Source organism: Apteryx mantelli, chromosome 9 (assembly GCF_036417845.1).
Source record: "Apteryx mantelli isolate bAptMan1 chromosome 9, bAptMan1.hap1, whole genome shotgun sequence".
In the NCBI taxonomy this organism is placed as follows: Eukaryota; Metazoa; Chordata; class Aves; order Apterygiformes; family Apterygidae; genus Apteryx; species Apteryx mantelli.
This window is the reverse complement of record NC_089986.1, coordinates 624607-645204: the sequence shown is the minus strand read 5'-3', so window position 1 is coordinate 645204 and position 20598 is coordinate 624607. Positions and strand designations below refer to the sequence as shown.

At 47.1% G+C, this 20598-nt stretch overlaps 1 protein-coding gene across 1 annotated transcript; it reads left to right on the top strand.

Moving 5' to 3' along the window:
• Positions 1 to 6278: 6278 nt before the first annotated feature.
• Positions 6279 to 18924, top strand: SIAH2 (siah E3 ubiquitin protein ligase 2). Its single transcript, XM_013942309.2, has 2 exons — positions 6279 to 6674; positions 17434 to 18924. The coding sequence occupies exons 1-2, from the start codon at positions 6279 to 6281 to the stop codon at positions 17989 to 17991; spliced, it is 954 nt and encodes a 317-aa protein (XP_013797763.2). The 3' UTR covers positions 17992 to 18924.
• The last annotated feature ends 1674 nt before the right edge of the window (positions 18925 to 20598 follow it).

The following is a 20598-nucleotide window of genomic DNA, read 5'->3' as shown; positions in this document are numbered from 1 at the left end:
AGACTCCATCATTACATAGTTACTGATTTCACTCATGGACTCAAAGTGGCTTTACAGACTGCAAGGATCATTTTCCCTGCCTCTCAGTTTAGAAAACTAAATGTATTGGACAATGGCTGCACATTTTTCTTCCTTTTTCAGTGCTCAGGGCCTGTTTATATATGAAATGTAGATTTTTAACTTAAAAAAAATCAAAAATCTATGCATAAAATAAGAAATAGATGCTTACGTTTGCAATGACACTGCATCAGAAATCAAGAAAACATCCTGGACGCTGGCTACCTCTTTACCTGTTACAGTCTTCTGATTTGTGCCCTAAAACCACGACATGCATACCTCGATTTACTCACAGCCATTTACTCCGCACCGTAACGCGGCCGGCACGGCGCTGTGCTCTGGACCGAACTCCCCTGGGACGCCAGGTAGCTGCTCACGGCTTTGCGTGGCCCAGCCGCTCCGCGGGCAGCCGTCCGCACAGGGAGCCGAGCGGCGGCGGCGTGCGCCGGCGGGAGCAGGCAGGGCCGTGCGACGCCGTCGTTTCCCCCAGCCCGCTGCCCCGACGAGGCCGCCCGTGCGGACCGCCTCCTTCCCGCCCGCTCTCGTCTCCGAGGCCGTGCCTTTACGGCAGCCTCGCCGCTGCCCAACAGGCGAGCTGCGCTCTGGGGGACGGGACGGGGCAGCAGCGCGCACGGAGCGGCCGCCGGCCGGGGGGCCGAGGGCAGGACCGCGCGCCAGCGAGCCGCGCGCTCCCGGCAGGGCCCTGCCACCCGGGCTCGGCGCCCCGAAGGACGCCCGCAGCCACGGCAGAGCGGCGTTCGGAAAACGCCCCGCTGCCCGGCCGGCGCGGATAACCTGCATCTTAAACGGGTCCTGCCTCCTTATGGCCCTTTCCAAGAACGGGCGCAAACCGTGCAAGCGACCGCTTGACTCAGAGCGGACGCAGGAAGCCCAGCTGCCTCTCCAGAGAGAGCACCGACGCTGAGAAAGCGGGGAGCGCGGCGTGCAGACGAGCCAGGGCAGAACCGGCGCGGGAACCTTGCCGGGTTGGGGCAGGAGGCAGCTCCCTGCGCTCTCCCGCCTGGAGGGGGCAGGGGCTGGACGGCCGCGGAGCCCCCACGAGAGTCGGAAGCAGGGAAGCGCCGCCGGCAGCAGGGCTTCTCCGGAGGCTCTCTCCCTGCTCCACGTCACCGAGACGCTACACCCGGAGCTCCCGACCGTCGCGTCCCTCCCGTTCTCCCGCGTCCCCTTCCCGAGCGTCCTAACTGCCTTCGCGTCCTCCTTCTTCCAGACCTTCTCCCCAGGGCTCCCTGAACGCTTTCAGAGGCAGGAGAGGGACGCGTCCTCACGGCCCGCAACGCAGCAAGTCTGCACCTCTCCGTCACCGCTACATCCTTACCTCACCACTGCATTTTCTAGCCAAGATGCAGCCGAGAGTCATGTCACCAGCCCCCAGGAGCAATGGTTCATGCAAGATTTAGTTAATCTAAAATACTTTCTAAGAGATGTGTTTGTGTGGACACTGATGGGGAGAGGAGGAAGGCAGGCGGAGGAGATGCACTGAACGTGGACCTCTTCCCATGACGACTTACCTAACATGTCAGAGACGGACGGCACTAGGAGCTAGAAACTGGCTGGAAAGTCTGCAGCTGAAGGGGGAACACCTCTTCCCACCCCCACGTTTTGAAGCTCGTTTCTCTGTTTGCCGCTGTTTTAGGAAACATCCTTTTCCTGGAAACAACGATTACGACAGCTTAGACACTGCAGCTTACAGCACCGCGGGGAACTGCGCTATGGCTGTGGGCAAAGACCAACGTCCTGGTGAGCGGGGAACCAACCATCAGAGAAGCCAGTGGAAGCCTCATGCTTTTCTGGCGCTTACTGAGCCAGTTTACAGCCTGACTTGTGCTAGTGCTTTCCCCCTTATCCCAAGCAGAATAAATGGACTCCATCCAGTCTATCTTTAAACCAGACACAAAGCTTCTAAAAACTATTTTGTACCTTAGTTATTTAGGAGGAGTCTTTGGGTTGCTAAAAAAAAAAGTGAAATAGCCACATCCTAACATTTAATAACACAGATCTAGCTTAAATTATTTAATTTAAAATTATTCTCTATTACTGAATGCACACAAAAACATGTTTTCTTTGTATAAACATCCACACTGTTCCAGTCTATTTGTGGAGAGTTTCTTACTTTTTCTGTCTCCTTCCTATACCACAGAATATAAAATAAATCACAAAACAAGTAACGAGATTTCTCTCCAAGACCATAGGAACATTCTAGCCTTGTTTTCACTCCAGATTTCCCTGACAAAACCTAAGCTGGAGACAGCCAAACTGGAGGCTGTAAGAGCCTAGAGGAAACCTCCAAAACCAACTCAAACTTCAGCTGCACTACTGAAAGACTGAGGTTACCCCACAAGTTAAATTGAGGTTACATGTAAATGAAGGCAGAATTTGTGCCAAGGAATAATTCTGAAAGTCCACATACCTCCCAAAGATTAATCCACCCTAACTGGGGAAAAAAAAAAAAAGGGTATTTAACGTTGTTACAGCACGCAGCCAAGTCCCAAATACAATACAGTTTTAACTAATTACCTGCACCCCTTGATTGGGGCAGAAGGAGCGCAGTGCGGTGTAAACGCAGCCCAAGCTAACCTACAGAGGCTATCAGCAAAATTACTCTGTTGTGGTCAGACGCACCTCAGGGATTTCCAAACCACAAACTTCAGACAGACTTTTACCGTTTTTATTTAACCAGGTCCAGCTTTCCCTTCTGCTCCGTTTCTGATCGCAGCTCAACACCCTTCTGCTCCCCGGCCGCACCGACGGACACCAGCCGGGAAGCGCCACACCTGCGCCTGCGACGAGCCAGAGAACCGGTTGCTACAGACAGACGACCTTCTCCCGCGTGCAGCAACCGACTCTCCTAAGCACGGGTCGAGTCGCCACAGACATTCACAATTTATAAACTAGTCATGGCTTTGACTATGGAAGTATTTAAACGACAGCTTGAGGAGCACTGCTCAGATCCCCAAGTCTGACATTATACATCACATATATACACTCTTGAATCAACACACACATAAAACTGCAAATTAATTTTTTTAAGTAAGAGCGTTCCATGAAACATGCCCCCATTCAAAGCCAAAAGCAACCATAAACAAATCTGTAAAAATCAGTGCATTCAGGAACAAATCTACAATAAAGACCCAGCACGCGCTCATGATTGTGAAATGATTTTTACTGGGGCCCAGATCCAGCCAACAAAGGGAAACACGCTCTTTTGAAATAATGAGAAGTAATCTGCAAATTTTAAAACATAGTTAAAATATGTGCAACAAGGAGATCCTGCTCTTATTGATCAAAACAGCCACTACACTGAGAAAATAAGGGCTCCCCCACTACATTGTGTACTGTTTACTCTCTCTAAAGTTAAAGAAATTTGGGGTTCTCAAGGAGCTTAGAAGATAGATGGAAACAGAGACAGAAGCACAACGTGGCCTACAGTCTGAAGGGCACTTGGGGTGCAATGCATACAGGACTGTGATCTCCAACCTGCAAACCATAAAGCCTTCCCTGGACTGCCTTAAGAGCAGAAAAAAACGTCACTGTTGTCATGGTCGTGAAGCTAAGAATCGCACTGTCTGCAGCGATTTTTTCCTTACATTTGCTAAAGGAATCAGCTGCAGTGAAGAAATATCTCATCTAATGGAGTTAAAGACGTCACCTTTCCAAAGGCCCCAGCCACGCGGCTATACCTCTGGATAACTTCCCTATCACACAGGGACAAGAAGAACTAAATTGAAGCACGTGTGCCTCCTTGGGAACACACGGACCTCAGCCTCTGCAGACCACAGGCATCTCGACAGAGGCGTGACTAACAATAACTGCTCTTGCCGCGGTGCCCTCTTTGCACTCGGGGAGGTTTTCAAGGGAAAAACGTCTGGGATCTGTAGAGATCTAAGCACGTCTTGCGGCAGCCACAAGGAACCACCAGTCTCAAATGAACTAACACACAGCTTATGCCACATTTTCACTTTGTTCTGGACAAGATTTCAAGAGGATTTCTCTCAGGGAGGTAGGTAGTTCAGTTCCCAATCTTGCAACTTCTTGAAATAAACCATGACCTAAATCTCCTTAAGAAACGCCAGGTTTATTACACTTTCATCTTTGCATAAGGAAGGAGGAGGCAGGACTATCAGCTCTACACAATCTACTCAGCTACATCTCATCACAGCGCCAGAGGCTGGTAGCCTTCTGGAGAGAAAACAGCTTTGGGTTTTTTCACCCAAAGAGAGAAGACTCTTTGTTTTTTTTCAATTCACAAGTACTTTCAGGTCTCCCAAACTGGCTGCATCTTTTATTCCCAATGCCAACATTCTTTGACACAGATTTTTTTTTAAACTCTCTGATGCAACTCCCCCAAATCTTTTTCTTAGTGCATTCGAACTTCTAGGTCTCCATGGAGAAAAGGCTTTCATAGGCTTCATTCAGTGAAGCAATTAGTTTCTAATAAAAATCAGCAGGAATTCAGGTTATAACTCCCATTTGCGCCTTTGGAAACTTCCCAGTTGAGTTTCACCCTATGATATTGTTAATCTATATCTCATAACGTGCAAGACCTTTTCATTACATATGAATGTGTTATGCATTATTGTATGATTTCTCAAAATACTAAAGAAAACTCTGTAAAATACTCTGTTACCAAAAGAGTACGCTGAAGATGTTGTTTACTAGGCTGTGCCATCTTATAAGATTTAATGGAACTTAACAAGCACGATGAAAAAAAATAAGACTTCAGTTACTAAGGCACCTTCTTTTAATAGAAGTTGAGTACATCTAGTCCCTTAATTAAAAACTTTGCTAGGCCTAGAGTCAAGAATGAGTCATTCAGTTGCACAAACTAGAGGAACTTTGCTAATAACACCATTACAGCGAAGTGTCAAAAAAAGGCTTGCTGTGGGTATCTCAGAAGGAAGTATTGTTCACTGAAGGGCAAGAAGCCTCAGAGTCAGACTACAAGAACTCTTGGGAAAACAATATGTGTATGAAAAACTTGTACATTTTGCTGACAGGGAAATAACCTCATATTACAGCATTCGCTTACAGCCACTCTGATTGATTATGCTGCAGGAGGGCACTGAAACAGTATTTTGTATGAAACTGTTCGGAACTGCATGTAACCCCAGCGCCAGGAAAGCCACAAGAACCAGACAAATACCAAGCTGAGACCAACATGCAGGCTTAACGGCGACTCCGCTTTCTGCAGGCAAACTCTCCTCTTTTTCCTTCGATGTTACTGTAACTGTTGTCCGCTTCTGATTCTTCCTCATGTTTCTGTACTAAAAACCGTCCCTAAAGCAACGCGTCGGACCGCGCCCAGCTCTCCCAGCGCGCGCACGAGCGCTCACGCCCGTTCACACGAACGATCTCGTCCGTGCCGGCCGACGCGGCCTCACCGGCGGCGCGCACGCGGCTGTTGGCGTGGGCCGGCTGCTCCGTTCGACGCGCCGGGCCGAGCGGGCCACACGCGAGCGGCAGAGCTCCCAAGCGCGCCGCGGCCACCCCATGTCCCCCGCGGGGCTGCACGCCTGCACGGACACCCCGCAGGCTTCGAGGCCGCCGCGGGGCCCGAGGGCGGCACGCCGCGGGCACAGGCACTCGGGGCCGCCCCGGCTGCCCGGGACGGGGCGCGGGGAGACCGCGCCGCCGGGACCAACGGGGCCGAACCGGGGTGAACCGGGCCGGGCGCCGCCGCGCAGCGCGGGCCGACGCGGCGCGGGGTCAGACCGGGCGGCGGGGTCGGAGCCGCCGCGTTTCGCGTTTCGCCTCACGCCCGCCGCCGCCAACGGCCCCCGCAGCCCCAACAACGGCCCCAACGTTCCGAGCGGCGTCACCAACGGCCCCCGCCCCGCCCAGCCCCGCCCCGCCGAGGCCGCCACCGCCTCCTCCTCCCCCTGCTGCTGCTGCTGCTGCTGCTGCTGCCGGCGCGGCGGGGCGGGGCGGGGCGGGGCGGGGCGGGGCGGCCCCGCGGCCGGGCATGCTCGGTAGCCGGCGGCGGCGCTGAGGCCGCGCCCGCCCCCGCCGCTCGCTTGCGTCAGCCCCGTGTTCCGGGAGGGCGGCGAGGGCCGGCGCCGCGCCGCTCCCGGCCTCGGCCGCTCCACCGCCGCCGCCGCTCCGGGCCTCGGCCGCCCCCCCCCCCCCGCCGCCGCCGCCCGGCCCCGCGCAGAGCCGAGCCGAGCCGCGCCGCCGCGCTCCGATGGTGCCCGCGGGGCGCCATGAGCCGCCCGTCCTCCGCCGGGCCCGGCGCTAGCAAGCCCTGCGGCAAGCAGCAGCACGGCCCGCCGCCCGCCGCCGCCCCCGCCGCCGCCATCGCGGCGCCCGGCGCCGGCTCCGCCGCGGTGCCCGCCGCCGCCGCCGTCATCTCGGGCCCCGGCGCGGCGGGCGGCGGGGCGGTGTCGCCGCAGCACCACGAGCTGACCTCGCTCTTCGAGTGCCCCGTCTGCTTCGACTATGTGCTGCCGCCCATCCTGCAGTGCCAGGCCGGGCACCTGGTGTGCAACCAATGCCGGCAGAAGCTGAGCCTCTGCCCCACCTGCCGGGGCTCCCTCACCCCCAGCATCCGCAACCTGGCCATGGAGAAGGTGGCCTCGGCCGTGCTCTTCCCCTGCAAGGTAAGCGCCGGGCCGGCTGCGGCGCCGGGGGTCCTGCCCGGGGTGGGGGTCGCGGGGTCCTGCCCTGCCGCGGGGCGCCCGGAGCCCCTGGGGCCGCTGCGGCCACGGCGGCGCTGGGCGAGCGAGAGGCACCGCTGACTTTATGCCAGTGCAAGGAGGACCCGGCACCCCCCCACACACACCACCTCTAAGACACGTATCCACAGCTAGAAGTACTTTTCCTCGCTCTTACTTTCCCGTCTGAGGCTTTCCTTAAACCCTCGCTCTGTCTTATACGCAGCTTCTTGTATGTTCTCTTTGCATTCTGCGTACGTTGCGGTGGTCCAGCTGGCTGCAGCCCCGTGACCTCGGCGCAGCCAGCAGCAAAGACCCGAGCGATAACGTCGCCCTCACGGTACGGGCCAAAAAGCTTCCTCGGATCTTAGTGCTTGTCCCTTCCGTCTCCCTGCTTGTTCTGCCAGGCTTCCCTCTCCCCTGCAACAAGGGGAGCAGGTTTCCATACGTGTACGAGCAGGATGACGTTTATACCAAATCCGAAGCATATTTCCTAAAATTGGCATACACTTGAATGTAAGCAAAATATTCTTCCCACCCGTCATGGAAATGGGAACTCCCTTAGGCAGGGACCTAAAACTGGATAGTAAGTACGTAAAAGTAGAGTACAAACCCTGGATTTATTGTAGGCAGTGGTTCAAATGAAGACAGGAATTCACTAGCTCTCTTTGCAGCTGTGCACAGGGTTCAGCATGCAGCTTCAGACGTTCTCAGCTCAGTCACATCAACTTCCCCCAGAAAACACAGGGGAAAAGCACAGACATTTGGGTGTTTTGGTATGAATGCCATCTTGAAGTCCTTTTTTTTTTTTTTTAAATACCAAAGGACTACATGGTCTTTTTTTGGACCAAAAACTAAATGGTCAGTTCCAACAATCTATTAACCAGCGGGGAAAGGAACAGTGTGATAATGTTTGGCTACTTGTATGATTGCACCTGATGGCACAGGCAAGGGACTGAGGAGGGGAGCACCACTACTGCAGAATTTCCCAAGTGAGGCTAGATCCCATCTTCATTGCTAGTTTGGTACAGAAATACTACAGCTCATGAGAAGACTTTAAGGAATTTTATAAGATTGATCCAACATAAACTGCCAAGTGAACCTGCTGTCACTTATAGGTGGTAATGATTTCTTGGCCTTCTATTTAAAATACTACGTCTGCTCTTCTTGAAGATACCCTAGAAGTTCCTTGTGCTGCTTCTCACTGGAAATGAAAAACAGCAGCACACGGGACTTTCCCAGAGCCACCATGGGAAGCAAACCTGTAGCTTTGCAAAGTCTTCATTTCCACTGGTCTATGTCTCCTTCCCTCACTTTATTTCTTTCCCATTGTAAAAGCAGAATGAAAAAGGAGGTACTTGCTTGACCTCCATTAGCCTGTTTCATGTTTCTGCAGATTTCTAAAGTAAAATAACATGATGGGAATGTCACCAAGCTTTAAAAACAAAACTTCTAATTATTCTTTCTGGTTGACTGAAAATCCTGCTCTAAGTTTTGTCTGAGTATTTGGCACAGTCAGTAGTTACAAAGGCTAGAACTTTTTTTTTCTTCAGATATTTTAATCTGTGCTGATATTTAGTTTTGAAAAATTGTTTGATGGAGGGAGCCCATTCTGTTCCTGTGTCTGTAGTTAGTTTTCTGCAGCCCTCCTTTGGAGGGACAGGGACTGATAAGCTGTCAGGTCAATAATTACCTTTGAATTTTTTTTTTTAAGTCTGTTCTGACCGTCTCAGCACTATTTCGAGTATTCTGATTAAATATTTAAGTCTCAGGGTTTTTTAAGTGAGTTCTCTTTAAAAGAACTAGGTGAACTGTTCTAGAGTTCATATCCTTCCTAATACACATTCATCAGGATGGCAGATACGTGCGCAGAGATAATGCTGAGTGGATCCTTTCTGTGTCTTTCTGGAGTCCCCAGATGCTTATGCTGCCATATCAAAAGCACTTTAAAACCACAGGGCTGAAGTGAGCAAGGGACAGATACAGGAATTGCTAAAACCTTCACTGATGTGGAATATGAGAGGAAACTCTTAAAACGCGCAGCCGGCTGTGACAAGGTGAGAGCAGTGGGCAGGAAGGCGAGCAGCAAACGCCCGGCTCTGACAGCCGCGTGGTGTGATTTTGAAGCGAGAACTGCAAGCAGACATGACCCGTGCGTACCCGCGAAAAGCCAGTCCGTAGCAGCAGCCTGCAGGAGCCTGGGCTCCTTCGGCGCGAATCGTCTGCGTTGATGCGCGCAGCCTTTTAAGCACTGTCCGTGGTCGGAGCAGCTACCTTGCGAGGACTGGCTCGATCACGAGGCAGAAGGGGATGGCCACAGGCATCCTTCCGCGTTGCGGATAGCACAGGGCTCTGCTCCGCCGCTCGGCTCTGGAATGGGAGTGACTCATGGCGGTGATAACAGATGGATGTAGAACTAATACATTGGTCCTTTTTTACACTGAACAGAGCAAGAAGTTCAGTGAGTCAGCTGCCCAGCTGTGACTGATTCTTAGCCTAAGGGAATAAAACATTCGGTGCATTTTTTTTTCACTGAAATGCTGGCCTAGTTTTCATTTTCTAAAGTGTCTTGTCAGTCTGATCTGTGACAGCTGGTATTCCCTAGCTGTCCTAAAGAAATTGGTGCATCAACACTAGAACAGCTCTTCCAACCAAAATCCTTTAGCCTCTGTTTCTTGCATTGAAATACAATACTGATCCATGCAGGATGCAAATCTCTCCAGCACTGGAACTGCCAGACAAGACACCTGCTCTTCCCAACTGCTTTATGGTTAAACAAAGTGTGGGAGAAGGAAAGTCTTTCCTACAGAGTCTTTCTCTTAAAGACAAGAAGATAAGACATTCCTAACGTTTAACTGACAGACTTTAATTTATTCAGTTGGTAACAGAAAGGTTTCTTAAGCCCTTAATTGATGGGATTGGCTTGTTCATCCCTTAAGGTTTTCTTTCTCTGTGGGTAGAGGAGTAAGCACCAGCAGAGAAGTATGTTTAAACATCCCTCCCCCCCTTCACTTCCCCCCGGAAAAACCCACATCTGAATAAAGATCACTACATCTTTCAGGCAAGTTTCAGTTTACATATATCAGTTGTAAACACTTCTCCAGTTGGGCACTCTCTAAATAATAATAAAGGACTAGTTCATGTAAAAATACTGTATTTCCAAAAATTCCTTCAAGTATTACTTCTGTGATTAACGTCATGCTCTTTAAAGCAAGTTTAGACCTAGGCAGCTGCCCTGTCAGCATCAACAGGGGCTTGGGAAAGGGAGGGAGGCAGAGGAGGTCGAAGTTTGGGATGACTGAAGAAACCCCGGTGATCGGGTAGCTCAGCATCCTGGTCATGGGACTCTGAGCCTGTCTCGAGACACTGAGAGCTGTTGGTGTTTTGGCAGTTTCTGAAATAGTCTAAGACTTTAGTCTTCGCTCTGGGTACGTCAGAATCTCCCACGGAGGCATGCAGGAAACATGGACCGGGTTGGCGTTGGCGCGGAGTTTGTTTTGGTTTCTTGAAACAGGCACTTGGAAGCTAGGACAGAGCTGCAAGAGTTTGAGGGAGAGGCTTGCCGAACCAGCGGTGGTCGGTGTTCCTCACCTCGCAGCCGCGCAGGGAGATCCTTGTGCGGTCAGGAGCGGCGAGGCCGGCCGCGAGCCGCAGAGCCCCTGCGGAGGGGAGGCTCCAGGAGCGGCGCGGGGGCGACAGCCGCGTCCCCGCTGCCCCGCCGGGGATGGGGCCGAGCTGCTTGCGCGGAGCAGTCGTTAGTCGCTGCAGGCAGCGCTGGCGTGGTCACGCGCGCACCTCTGGCACAGGAGGTGTACCTGCGCTCCTACGAGTTCCCTGGCCCGGGCCCCACGGACTGGTGATGCCGTGCTGGGACGCGGGGAGCTTTGCGTCCCCGACCGCGTAACGTTGCTGCTCCGCGTGCAGGAGCGCACATCCCCTGTAGGCTCTGGCTTGCAAAACCCTGATCCGCTGGAGATGTCGCTGCCCCCCAGTTGTCAGCACGCTCAGAAGCTGTTGCTCCTCGTGGAGGCAGAGGCCTAAATAAGTCTTTGCTCCTGTTTCCCTCTCACACTCTTTCTTTTATGTGGATTTTTTTCTACTATGAGTAATTCCTGCTTTCCCTTTTCCCAAGAGCAGCAAAGTGAAGTTAGCATATGTTAATAGCTTTCACTGTTTCTTCTCAGACCCAGAAACAGCAACAAGGCTGTCAAGACTGTAATGTCTCACTTTACCGCTTATATAAGTTACAAGCACCAAATGCAGAGATAAACTGTCTCCCCAAGTCAGCAGTCAGAGTTGCATCAGAGCGCGGTGTGCTGCAGCAACACCCAGCGGTATGAGCAAGAACCACGGCCCTGTTGCACAGCTGGCACCCAGCAACTGTACCAGGGATTAGGGGTTGACCCTGTATTTTACCAGTATTTTTCACCATGCTTAGGAATCAGATGTATGCTTTTTTTTTTTTTCCCCCTAGCACTGCAAATAATATAAAGGAACAAATAAAGGCAGTGGTTTGCCTGGAAGAGTTCTCTGCGGTTTTAGAAATAACTCTATGAAGGGTACTAGAAATAAGTAGGGCTGAGACATGATAGAGATAACAGAAAATGGGGATTTGATGTTACTTGTGGCTATAGCCACTCTGAGGATCCATAAATGCTTTAAAAAAGAATTGTAATTATTGCAGTCCTGCACTTCACAGGGCTTCTGCAAATAAATCTAAAGGGAGATTTAAATCTTAAAGTCACAGTACAGTTACTGAAAATATGAAATGCTTTTTAATGCTCTAAGCAATCTGCAGAAGTTAAAAAGCACATCATAAACATACTCAAACTTCTAATTAATGAATGCCCAAAGGAATTCAGTGCTTTGCTTTCTTCTTTTAAATAAGTGCAAACAGAAATAATATAAAAGTGCTCTTTAGTCATGGAGCTGATTTAATTTGAATTTGGGTTCTTCTATGACTTCAGGTGTTTTTGTCCAATACTGGATATGAAAGAAAATAAATCTTGTGTTTTGGAAGCTTCATGAGCAGACACCAGAATCCATTTTTATAGCAATTGTGTGAGCTATATTGTGACTGTTAACTGCTAAAACTTGGAATTGTGGCCTGGCTAACAGCAATCGGGGGGTGGAGGTGGGAGGGGACATTTCTGGATTTAACTACTTAATACAAAGTTTATTGTAAAGCACGCAGAGTTGCAAATGTTTATTTTCAGCTACAAAAACTACAGCCTTCACGTACCCACCCATATCAGCCAACATCTGTGTCCTGCAGTGTTTTGCTAGCCTTTGTGGTGGGACTTGACAGAGCTGTTCATGCTTGAGCGATCTTGGCCGTGGCCATGGAAATGACATGAGAGCAGCGCTCCTGATCTGCGCTGTGTGAAACTCTAGACGGTTCCTGCTTGTGTTTCAGTTTATAGTAGAATTTACCTCCAACATAGGCAGTCAAAAACTAGCCCAGCACCAAGGAAAGAATACCCAACAGCATACGCAGCGTTTGTTTACACCCTGGTAGCAACTCTGCTGGGTATATATGGAATTGCATTTAGCAACATACAATTGAAAAACAAGTTGCCTGCATAGTACATCAGGGAATTCTCAGTGCTGTGACTAATTCAACTCAACAATAAGTTTTCCATGTAATAAGGAAAATATTATTTTTTTCATGTATGCAGTAACTAGAAAAGCCAAGTACATAAGGCTTGATTTTTTCAGGGGATTGAAACTCCATTTTTTTCCAGCTTTCCTGAGAGTGGTGATTCTTTGCATCTTGGAAGTTAGGACAGAGATAACTCACACAGAATGAGAGTCTTCCAATGCAGCCATCTCTAACTAGTTAAATTAATATGTTTGAGTCTTCAGATGGTCCTGATCCTTTTGAAGAAAAGTGGATCCAGTAAATGCACTTTACTAACTTCCTGTAGACAGATGGTAGACGGTAGGCAGAACCATCCTGTATCCTTAGACACCACCAATTGCTACACCACCAATTCCAAGCAAAAAAATAACAGATTTCCCATGTAAGCAAACAGCTAGCCAACTGGAATTGCATATTCATGTCATTATTGTATACCAACTTACTTCTGTATGTTGACTAGATGTATATATATGGATTAATTGACTAATGCTGACTCCACAGCCTTTTCAGAGCTTTTCTTTAATAAAAAAACAAACTATGTCATGTTAAAGATTTTAAGAAAATAAACTAAACCTAAATAAGGTCACGCTTCCTGTTTCTGAGATATAGTAGATTCCAGTAAAGCATTCCTCTGCGTTCCTCCATTTTCCTTCCGATCAAAATGCATGTTTATGTTGCCTACCATTTACTCTTTACTGTGTTTTTAATTGATCAGCAATCCCTTACGTGCAGGTCTGCTTACAGTCCTCTACTTGCATATGTGTCTGGAGCCTGCACATTCCTTATGAAATGACATAACACTGATTGGCCTTTTCCTGGGTGAGCCATAACAGAAGAAATAGCTTTGCTAGCAAAGCGGAGTTTATAAATATACTCTGCCAGGCAGCTGGTTGTAGCCTAAACAGACTTTCTCCAGAGTGTGAGGTTCTGCAGAGCACAGAAGCTCGCTGTTCTCGGGGCAGGACTTCACTCTTTTTTACACCAGCTAGACTGGGTTGGCCATCTGCACCTAGACTCAAAATGAATGCTTTGAAAGGCTGGAAGGGTCTTAAAACCCAGAGCAGGGACAGACATTTTACAAAGTGCTGGAGATGAGAAAAAGCACAAAAGGGTCGAAATCTTTGCTGGGATCCCTAAACAGTGCCATTGTACATACAGGAAGGGTAGGCCTTTTCCTTACTAGAAGCATCGTTTGTATCTCAGGCTACCTATATACTACAGGGAGAGCCTGCTGGTTAGAGCCAGATAGGGATTTGGACTCTGCAGTCTATTCCCGGCTCTGCCACCGATTTCCCATGTGGCTTTGACACATTACTTTAATCCCGTGTCCCTGCCTGCCTTCATTTATGAGGTCTATAATACTGGACTGTCTCCCCTGAGCACCTTCAAGCCTAACCAACGTTTTCAAAATGCTTTAAAACACGCGGAAAGATTGTCTAGCAAAATGAAGTTCAGAGCAGCACGTGTGAAGTGACATACACGGCAAAAATGTGTAATCCTAAATTACATATATAGTGATGAGCTCTGACCTGACTTTTTCCTCTAAGGAAAGAGAATATGGTGCTAAAATAAACTATTATGAAAACATGTCTTGGAACATAGTACGATGCAAAAAAGGAATACTAGAAATGATTAGGAGGGCAATGAAGAAGCAGAAAACAGTCATGTCAGCATAGGCCTAAGTGGCACACCTGCATTTTTAATACCATGTGCAGTCCAGGTTCCCCCATCTCAAAAAGGATATAGCAGAAGTGGAAAAGGTACAATTAGATCAAAGGTACTGTGTAACCTCTACGCAAGGAAAGACTAAACAGGCTTTTCAGTTTGAATAAGGGGTATGATAAGGATCAATGAAACCCCAAGTAGTATGAAGACAGCAAATAAGCGTTTTCTGTTCACAGCCTCTCCCACTATCTGTAGGGATCCCCAAACAAACCTAGCAGTGATGGGTTCAGGATGGGTTCATGGATAAATTCATGGAAGAAAAATCCAGTGGGGGCTACTAAAGACAGAAACACAACCCTTGGAACCTGTGAGAGTGTATCAGGCAAACCACTATTTTTGCTTGCCTTGTTCTTACTCTGGTATTTCCACATCCACCACCACCACTTTCAGGGATGGGATGCTAGCCTGCACAGACTTCCCAGCTGGCCCAGCCCAGCAGCTTATATCAGAGATGCTGTTCAATGCATTACTTGCTTCAAGTGTCAAGAGGGGTATGAAAGTGGGGAAAAAAAGAACCACGAGATTGGAAGTGTACAAATAAATAGGTCGCTGCATTACACCACAAGGCAGCAGGCACGACAGGCCAAAGTCTGGCCTCCATGGGGCTTTTGACTTTGACTGGAGAACGCCCTTTTTTCCACCTTCGGCATGCCTGTGCAGAACTCATGCTTTTCCTGCTCACTGGCCATACTCATCTGAATAAATCGTTTAGCAGGGGATTAAGCAGTGGGGCAGACACAGTAATGAAAACTTACATTAACTCTATGGCCTATAAAACGAGCTCTTTCAGAACAGAAGTACAAGCCAGAGCTTTGTCCCAGTATTTCTAGCATTGTGTTTGCAACATGGGTGACTTGCTGGAAGGGAAGAGGTATTCTGACTCCTTGCATCTTGGGCGTTTAACCCAGTGAGCCGAAACTTCTCATGCTCACGTTAGCCCAAAATGAGCATTTAAATCTGACTTTCCAAAGTTAGTTGAACTTTTTTTAAGCCTATCCAGACTTATTTTTTCAGACATTCTTTTATCAATTCAAACAGACTCTTTCACGTGGCTTGCAGTCCTCATTACCCTCAAAGCTTAACAGTGCCTGTCTGCAAAAAAAGTAGCATAGCATCTGTAAGCAGCCATGCATGCATGTTGTAACCTGTGTGACAATATTAGCAGTATATTTCTACAGATAAGGAAAAAATCCTCTATGAATGTGAAGGCTGCGTAGTGTACATCTAGATGTGATTTTCCTGCTTACTTGGAGGGTTGCCAGCTGAAATGTAGCAGAAGCCAGAGAAGAGAACCCTGACTTGCTGGTCTAAAAGTATGAGTGAACAAGACAGCTATAATCCTTAATATTAATGTCAAGAACCTGTTGAACTTTGTATTACACAGGGTTAAAAAAAATCTTTAACTTTCTCTTAAGTCTCTGTGCCAATCAATCATCACAGATGATATGCTTGGTCTGTTGTTTTGCTAACGAAATGAGCATAAGTAACATTAAGTTCTGCACAGATGTAAGCTGCAAATAAGCAGGTATAAATATGAGTGTGTTAAATATAGACTACTTGCAGTCACATCACTCCTTTAGCGTGGTAAAGATTATACGTTTTGTCATTTAATAAATTCAGGGTTAGCAGGCTAACTGATTTTTGGTCAGGTTGGTCTCTCAAGCTGTTTCTCCAAGATTAACTATAATGATAGAGGCCTCTGGGCCCAGCTAGTCAGCCTTAAGGGTGACTTGCAAAAGAAGATTTAAAAAATTGGTCTTTGCTCTTTTTCCTTGATGATATGTAGAGATGGTCTGAAAGATCCTTACCTACAATCTATTTTGATATTAGAATCATGTGGCTTCTCAGATCAGATGGATTTTTAGTTAGATTATGGAAGATTATGGATTTTGGTATCCCTTTAACCGCAGTGACTGAAACATTTCAAGTAGAGGGGCACAATGTCAAAAATGCAGTTGCTCCATTCTTCCACTGAAGGTGCAAGAGCTTACAGCAAATATACTAGGTCCTCCAGAAAACAAACATCCTCAAACTGCTGAGATTAAAAAAAAAATTCTTTTGAGATTTTGGCATATGCCTCACAAAAACTCACTGGACATGCACAAACACATCCATCCTTTTGTTGCAGGTCAGCTGTAAGCATTTTCCTGATTCCTAACTAGCTACTTCTGTCTCCACCGCAATTCCTCACACCAGCCTTGACTGTATGATGAGTTGTGACCATGAATTAATTCTCCTTCTACAGAAACAAGTGCAAATACATAGAGCTGCGTGGGCAGTCAGGATCTTAGAATGGAGGTGGAGGTCAGCAAGTGTCAAGATATTTGCCATGTGCATAAGGCATCATGAGCAATGTAAGTCCCTGTGGCAACCATCACTTGACAGTGTCTAAAATAAACAAGCCGGGGAGGCATCACAGCATAGTGCATCAGCTTTTTGTCAGAAGGTGTTTTTAAACTAAAGAAACTGGTAATAAAACGAACGTGTCTGAATCAGTGCTGAAAGACTTAAGCTTTCTTATTAGCCAAACAGAGGAGAGACTCTGTGTAGCTTCCCTTCTCCTTGCAGTTTAGTACCTTGTGTAGGTCTTACTCCTGTTCATGGAAAAAGGACATGGCTTGTCTCACCATGGCAAGAGTGGGGGAACTAAGCTGTTGGGGAGAACAGGAAAGATTTTTTCCTCTACGGAGATAGTGCGCAAGAAATATCTTCATTGTGGACAACTAGACTCACTGTGAAAAAGTAAAAGCACCCCAGCAAAGTAACATTCTAAGTTGCCCAAGGACTTTAAGAGAAGTTATATGTTACTCATCTGTGCTCTAAGCTTATGCTTAGTGAAAAATCATCTTTCCTTTTGCTTCTCACAGTTGCAGAGCATTGAAACTAAATTTAAAACTGTTGGGATTCTGCATTTGAATTTAATGGAAGTGCTTTTATTTTGTGATGGTAATAAGGTACATTTATTAAAAGTATTTCACTCTAGTAGCTGTTTGTTGAAACTAGAATCCTTTGTTCTTTATAAAGAAAAGAAAATCCATACCATGACCACTTCAACTGATCTTGACTGATCAGATCTAACTACAGCTCAGCCTAACAATCCATTTCATCTAAGTGCTTGCATTAAGAAAGCAACCACAAACACAAGAACCTATTTCAAGCAAAGACTAAAATAAATAAAGCTCTGCTCTGAATTCAGAGCTAAACAGAAGTACACAGTGTAAAGTTTGCAATGAAAACAGGAGTTCTGGGCGATCACCAGTGTTTCCAGTTCATAGGTGGGAACAGCAGACTCTAATGCTGGATGTGTTTCTTGATGGCTTGTATTTGATCTTTTTCCAGTATGCCACAACAGGCTGTTCGCTGACACTCCATCACACAGAAAAGCCAGAACACGAAGACATCTGTGAGTATCGTCCCTACTCCTGCCCATGCCCTGGTGCCTCCTGCAAATGGCAGGGATCTTTGGAAGCCGTGATGTCCCACCTAATGCATGCCCACAAAAGCATTACCACCCTTCAGGGAGAAGACATAGTTTTTCTTGCCACAGACATTAACCTTCCAGGTGCTGTTGACTGGGTCATGATGCAGTCGTGCTTTGGTCACCACTTCATGCTGGTGTTGGAGAAACAAGAGAAGTACGAAGGTCACCAGCAGTTTTTTGCCATCGTGCTGCTCATTGGCACTCGTAAGCAAGCAGAGAACTTTGCATACAGACTGGAACTGAACGGCAATCGTCGCAGGCTGACCTGGGAGGCAACTCCCCGCTCCATCCATGATGGGGTAGCTGCTGCCATACTGAACAGTGACTGCCTAGTTTTTGATACGGCTATAGCACATCTTTTTGCTGACAATGGAAACCTTGGAATTAATGTGACTATTTCTACATGTTGTCCGTGATATATTTGTGTAGTTAGTGAAACCTAGGCTGTCTGGACATAGTGCTTTACATTTACTAAGAGTTTTCTTTTTGCTCTGTTTTTTTAAAATGATCTTCAACTATGTCTTCATGTACATTAAGGTTCCTAACTAGCCAACATTTTTAACTTTGGAGAGAAGATGAACAAGAGTGTCCTGTAAGTAATATGAGCAGGAAAAGGTTTTTTAAATTCTTGGGTGCCTTAGGAAGATTCCCCACACACACTTTTTTTTTTTTTTTTTTTTAAAGAGTGCTTCCATTAGACATGTGGCTTAAGAGACTAGAAGGACTGCATTCCTGTTTAGAGTGCACCCAAAAGCCCTTTCAGCAGGAAAAATGACTCTTTCTGACTTGCTCTCACTGATGAGCTTTCTTTAAAAGTTTTAGTAGGTGGGAAAGGAAAGACATCCAAGTAACTTCTCAAGTCCGAGACAGTAGCTGTGGCTCAAAGGGGAACAATAGGTACTTTAGTGTTGCTCCTCCATTTCCTGCTCCTCCATTTCCTTATTAGAAAGGGATGGGCATCGGATCATTTGCTGTGTTTTTAAAAGAAAAAAGGGCAGAGGGACTGGGGTGGAACACCACAGGTTTTACAGAGCATGGGAACTGCTAACTCCCATCCACTTTAGGAAGTTCGGTGAGCCCAACACATGGCAAAGTGCTCACAGCTGGGCGCTGGTGAAAGCAGGAGGAACAAATCTAATCTCTCTCAAACAGCTAGAGCCAATAATATAGAAGTATATTCAAGCTGTCTACATGCAGCTTCCCTTGGAGACATACTTGATTACTGATTATTGTAAAAGACTAATTAGAATAATATAGCAAGAGCTTTATGGCCAGTGTCATGTCATTTGCTATTTAAGTTTTGTTGCCATATTTACTTTTATTTTGTAATAAATATTTTGCAAAAACTACACTGCATCATGTGCTATGCGAGTGAGTGAGTGAGTGAGTGTGTTAGCTGTTACTTTTAGCTCACTTTGCATTCCCTGCCTCCCTGAATCTGTTGGGCTTTTCCTGTGCCACGTATCAAGACGCCAGCCACAAGACTAGTTCACCAAGGTGAGAGGCAGGATGAGCCCCGGCCTCTGAGGGAGTACTAGCCCCCAGCTCTCTGCCCAGCCCTGCTGCTGGAGACAACTGCTTTTGCAGCATGAATAGCACGATCAAGCAGGTATTTGATTCCCACGTCCAACAGTAACGCCCTGACTCATGTAAACTGAAATCACTCCCTGTCAGGGAAGCTAAATCTGCCTATAACTGAGAGCTAGCTTTTCTCCCTCTGCTACCAGAAGCCTTCTGTCTGAATCACTCAAGGAAAATAGTAGTTCTGCATATGACTTTGCTGAATATTAAGATGTTTGCCATTTGGAAGAGGTAATGACCTGTGAGGTGATATAGTCTGCCGAGTTGCTCAGGGGTAGTAAACCTCATGACACTAAGCAACTGTAAAGTGACAGATGAAAGTTCCCTGTAAATAAATATAATACATACAGAGGAAAGACGGTCCTGACTACATCTGCTCAGGGAAAAGATCCTTGGAGTTATGATACATAGTCCTATGAAAACATCACCCAATGCTTGTTAGCAGTCAATAAAACAGCACATGATAGAATTACTAGGAAAGCATCAGAGAAAGGAAGTTTGTTCTGTCCTTGAGCATTTGGAAGTGACCATGGAAAATACCTTCCAAGGAATTACTCTAATCTTTTGGTATCCAGTTCCTATAAAGGGCCGACATGTGATCTCATTTATGTTTTGCTGGCAGAACTCCAGTGACATCAGCTGAGTGAACTAATTTACTCCTGCTTAAGAAGGATCAAAGTCAAGCTCTGACTTTGATAGGAGTTACACCTATGCTTTTAGCAGAACTTGTTAAGCAAGAATTCTTAAGAATTTAATCCATTTTCCCATATCTCAGCAAGATTTATAGTGGAAGATAATCTAAGTCCCAACAGTCAGTAAGAAAAGTTAAGAGCTTTTTGCGTAAAACAATAAAATTCTGAAGTAAGTCTTTGATTATAGCAGGATTTGTGAAGCCAAATTGATTACCCCAATGTTGCTTATAAACCACATTAGATAATTTAACACTCATTTTTCACTGGGGCTTTCTACACCATTCAGTTTTTCTGAAAACACAGAGATCTTATATCTCAAAGCAAAAAAAAAGAAACCAAAAAACACACAAAACCCCCCAACACTTAGTATTTTTTCTGTGACTGAAACTGAATTTAGGATAAGGACTGGGCACCCTGTACTGCCAAAAAGCGACACATTCTCTCTTTAGATCACTGAACAAATAGATGATGTTTGTTTCAACACGCAATCAATCAAAATGTTTCAGGTTCACTTCCCTACAAAACCAGGCACAACGTTGCTGGCATGGCTTGCTGAGGGTAATGTCCAAGGGCTATAGACAGGAGGGGTTGGCAGGGCACTAGCACCTCACCAGGAGAAGCAGCAGCAGGTCAGTAAGGCTGTGAGAAGTTCCTCAAAATATTTGGCAAACACCACCGAAGCCAACTGAAATTTATTAACAAAACTGCCAACCATGAACAAAGCAGTCTGACTTGGAAACATACTGTGTA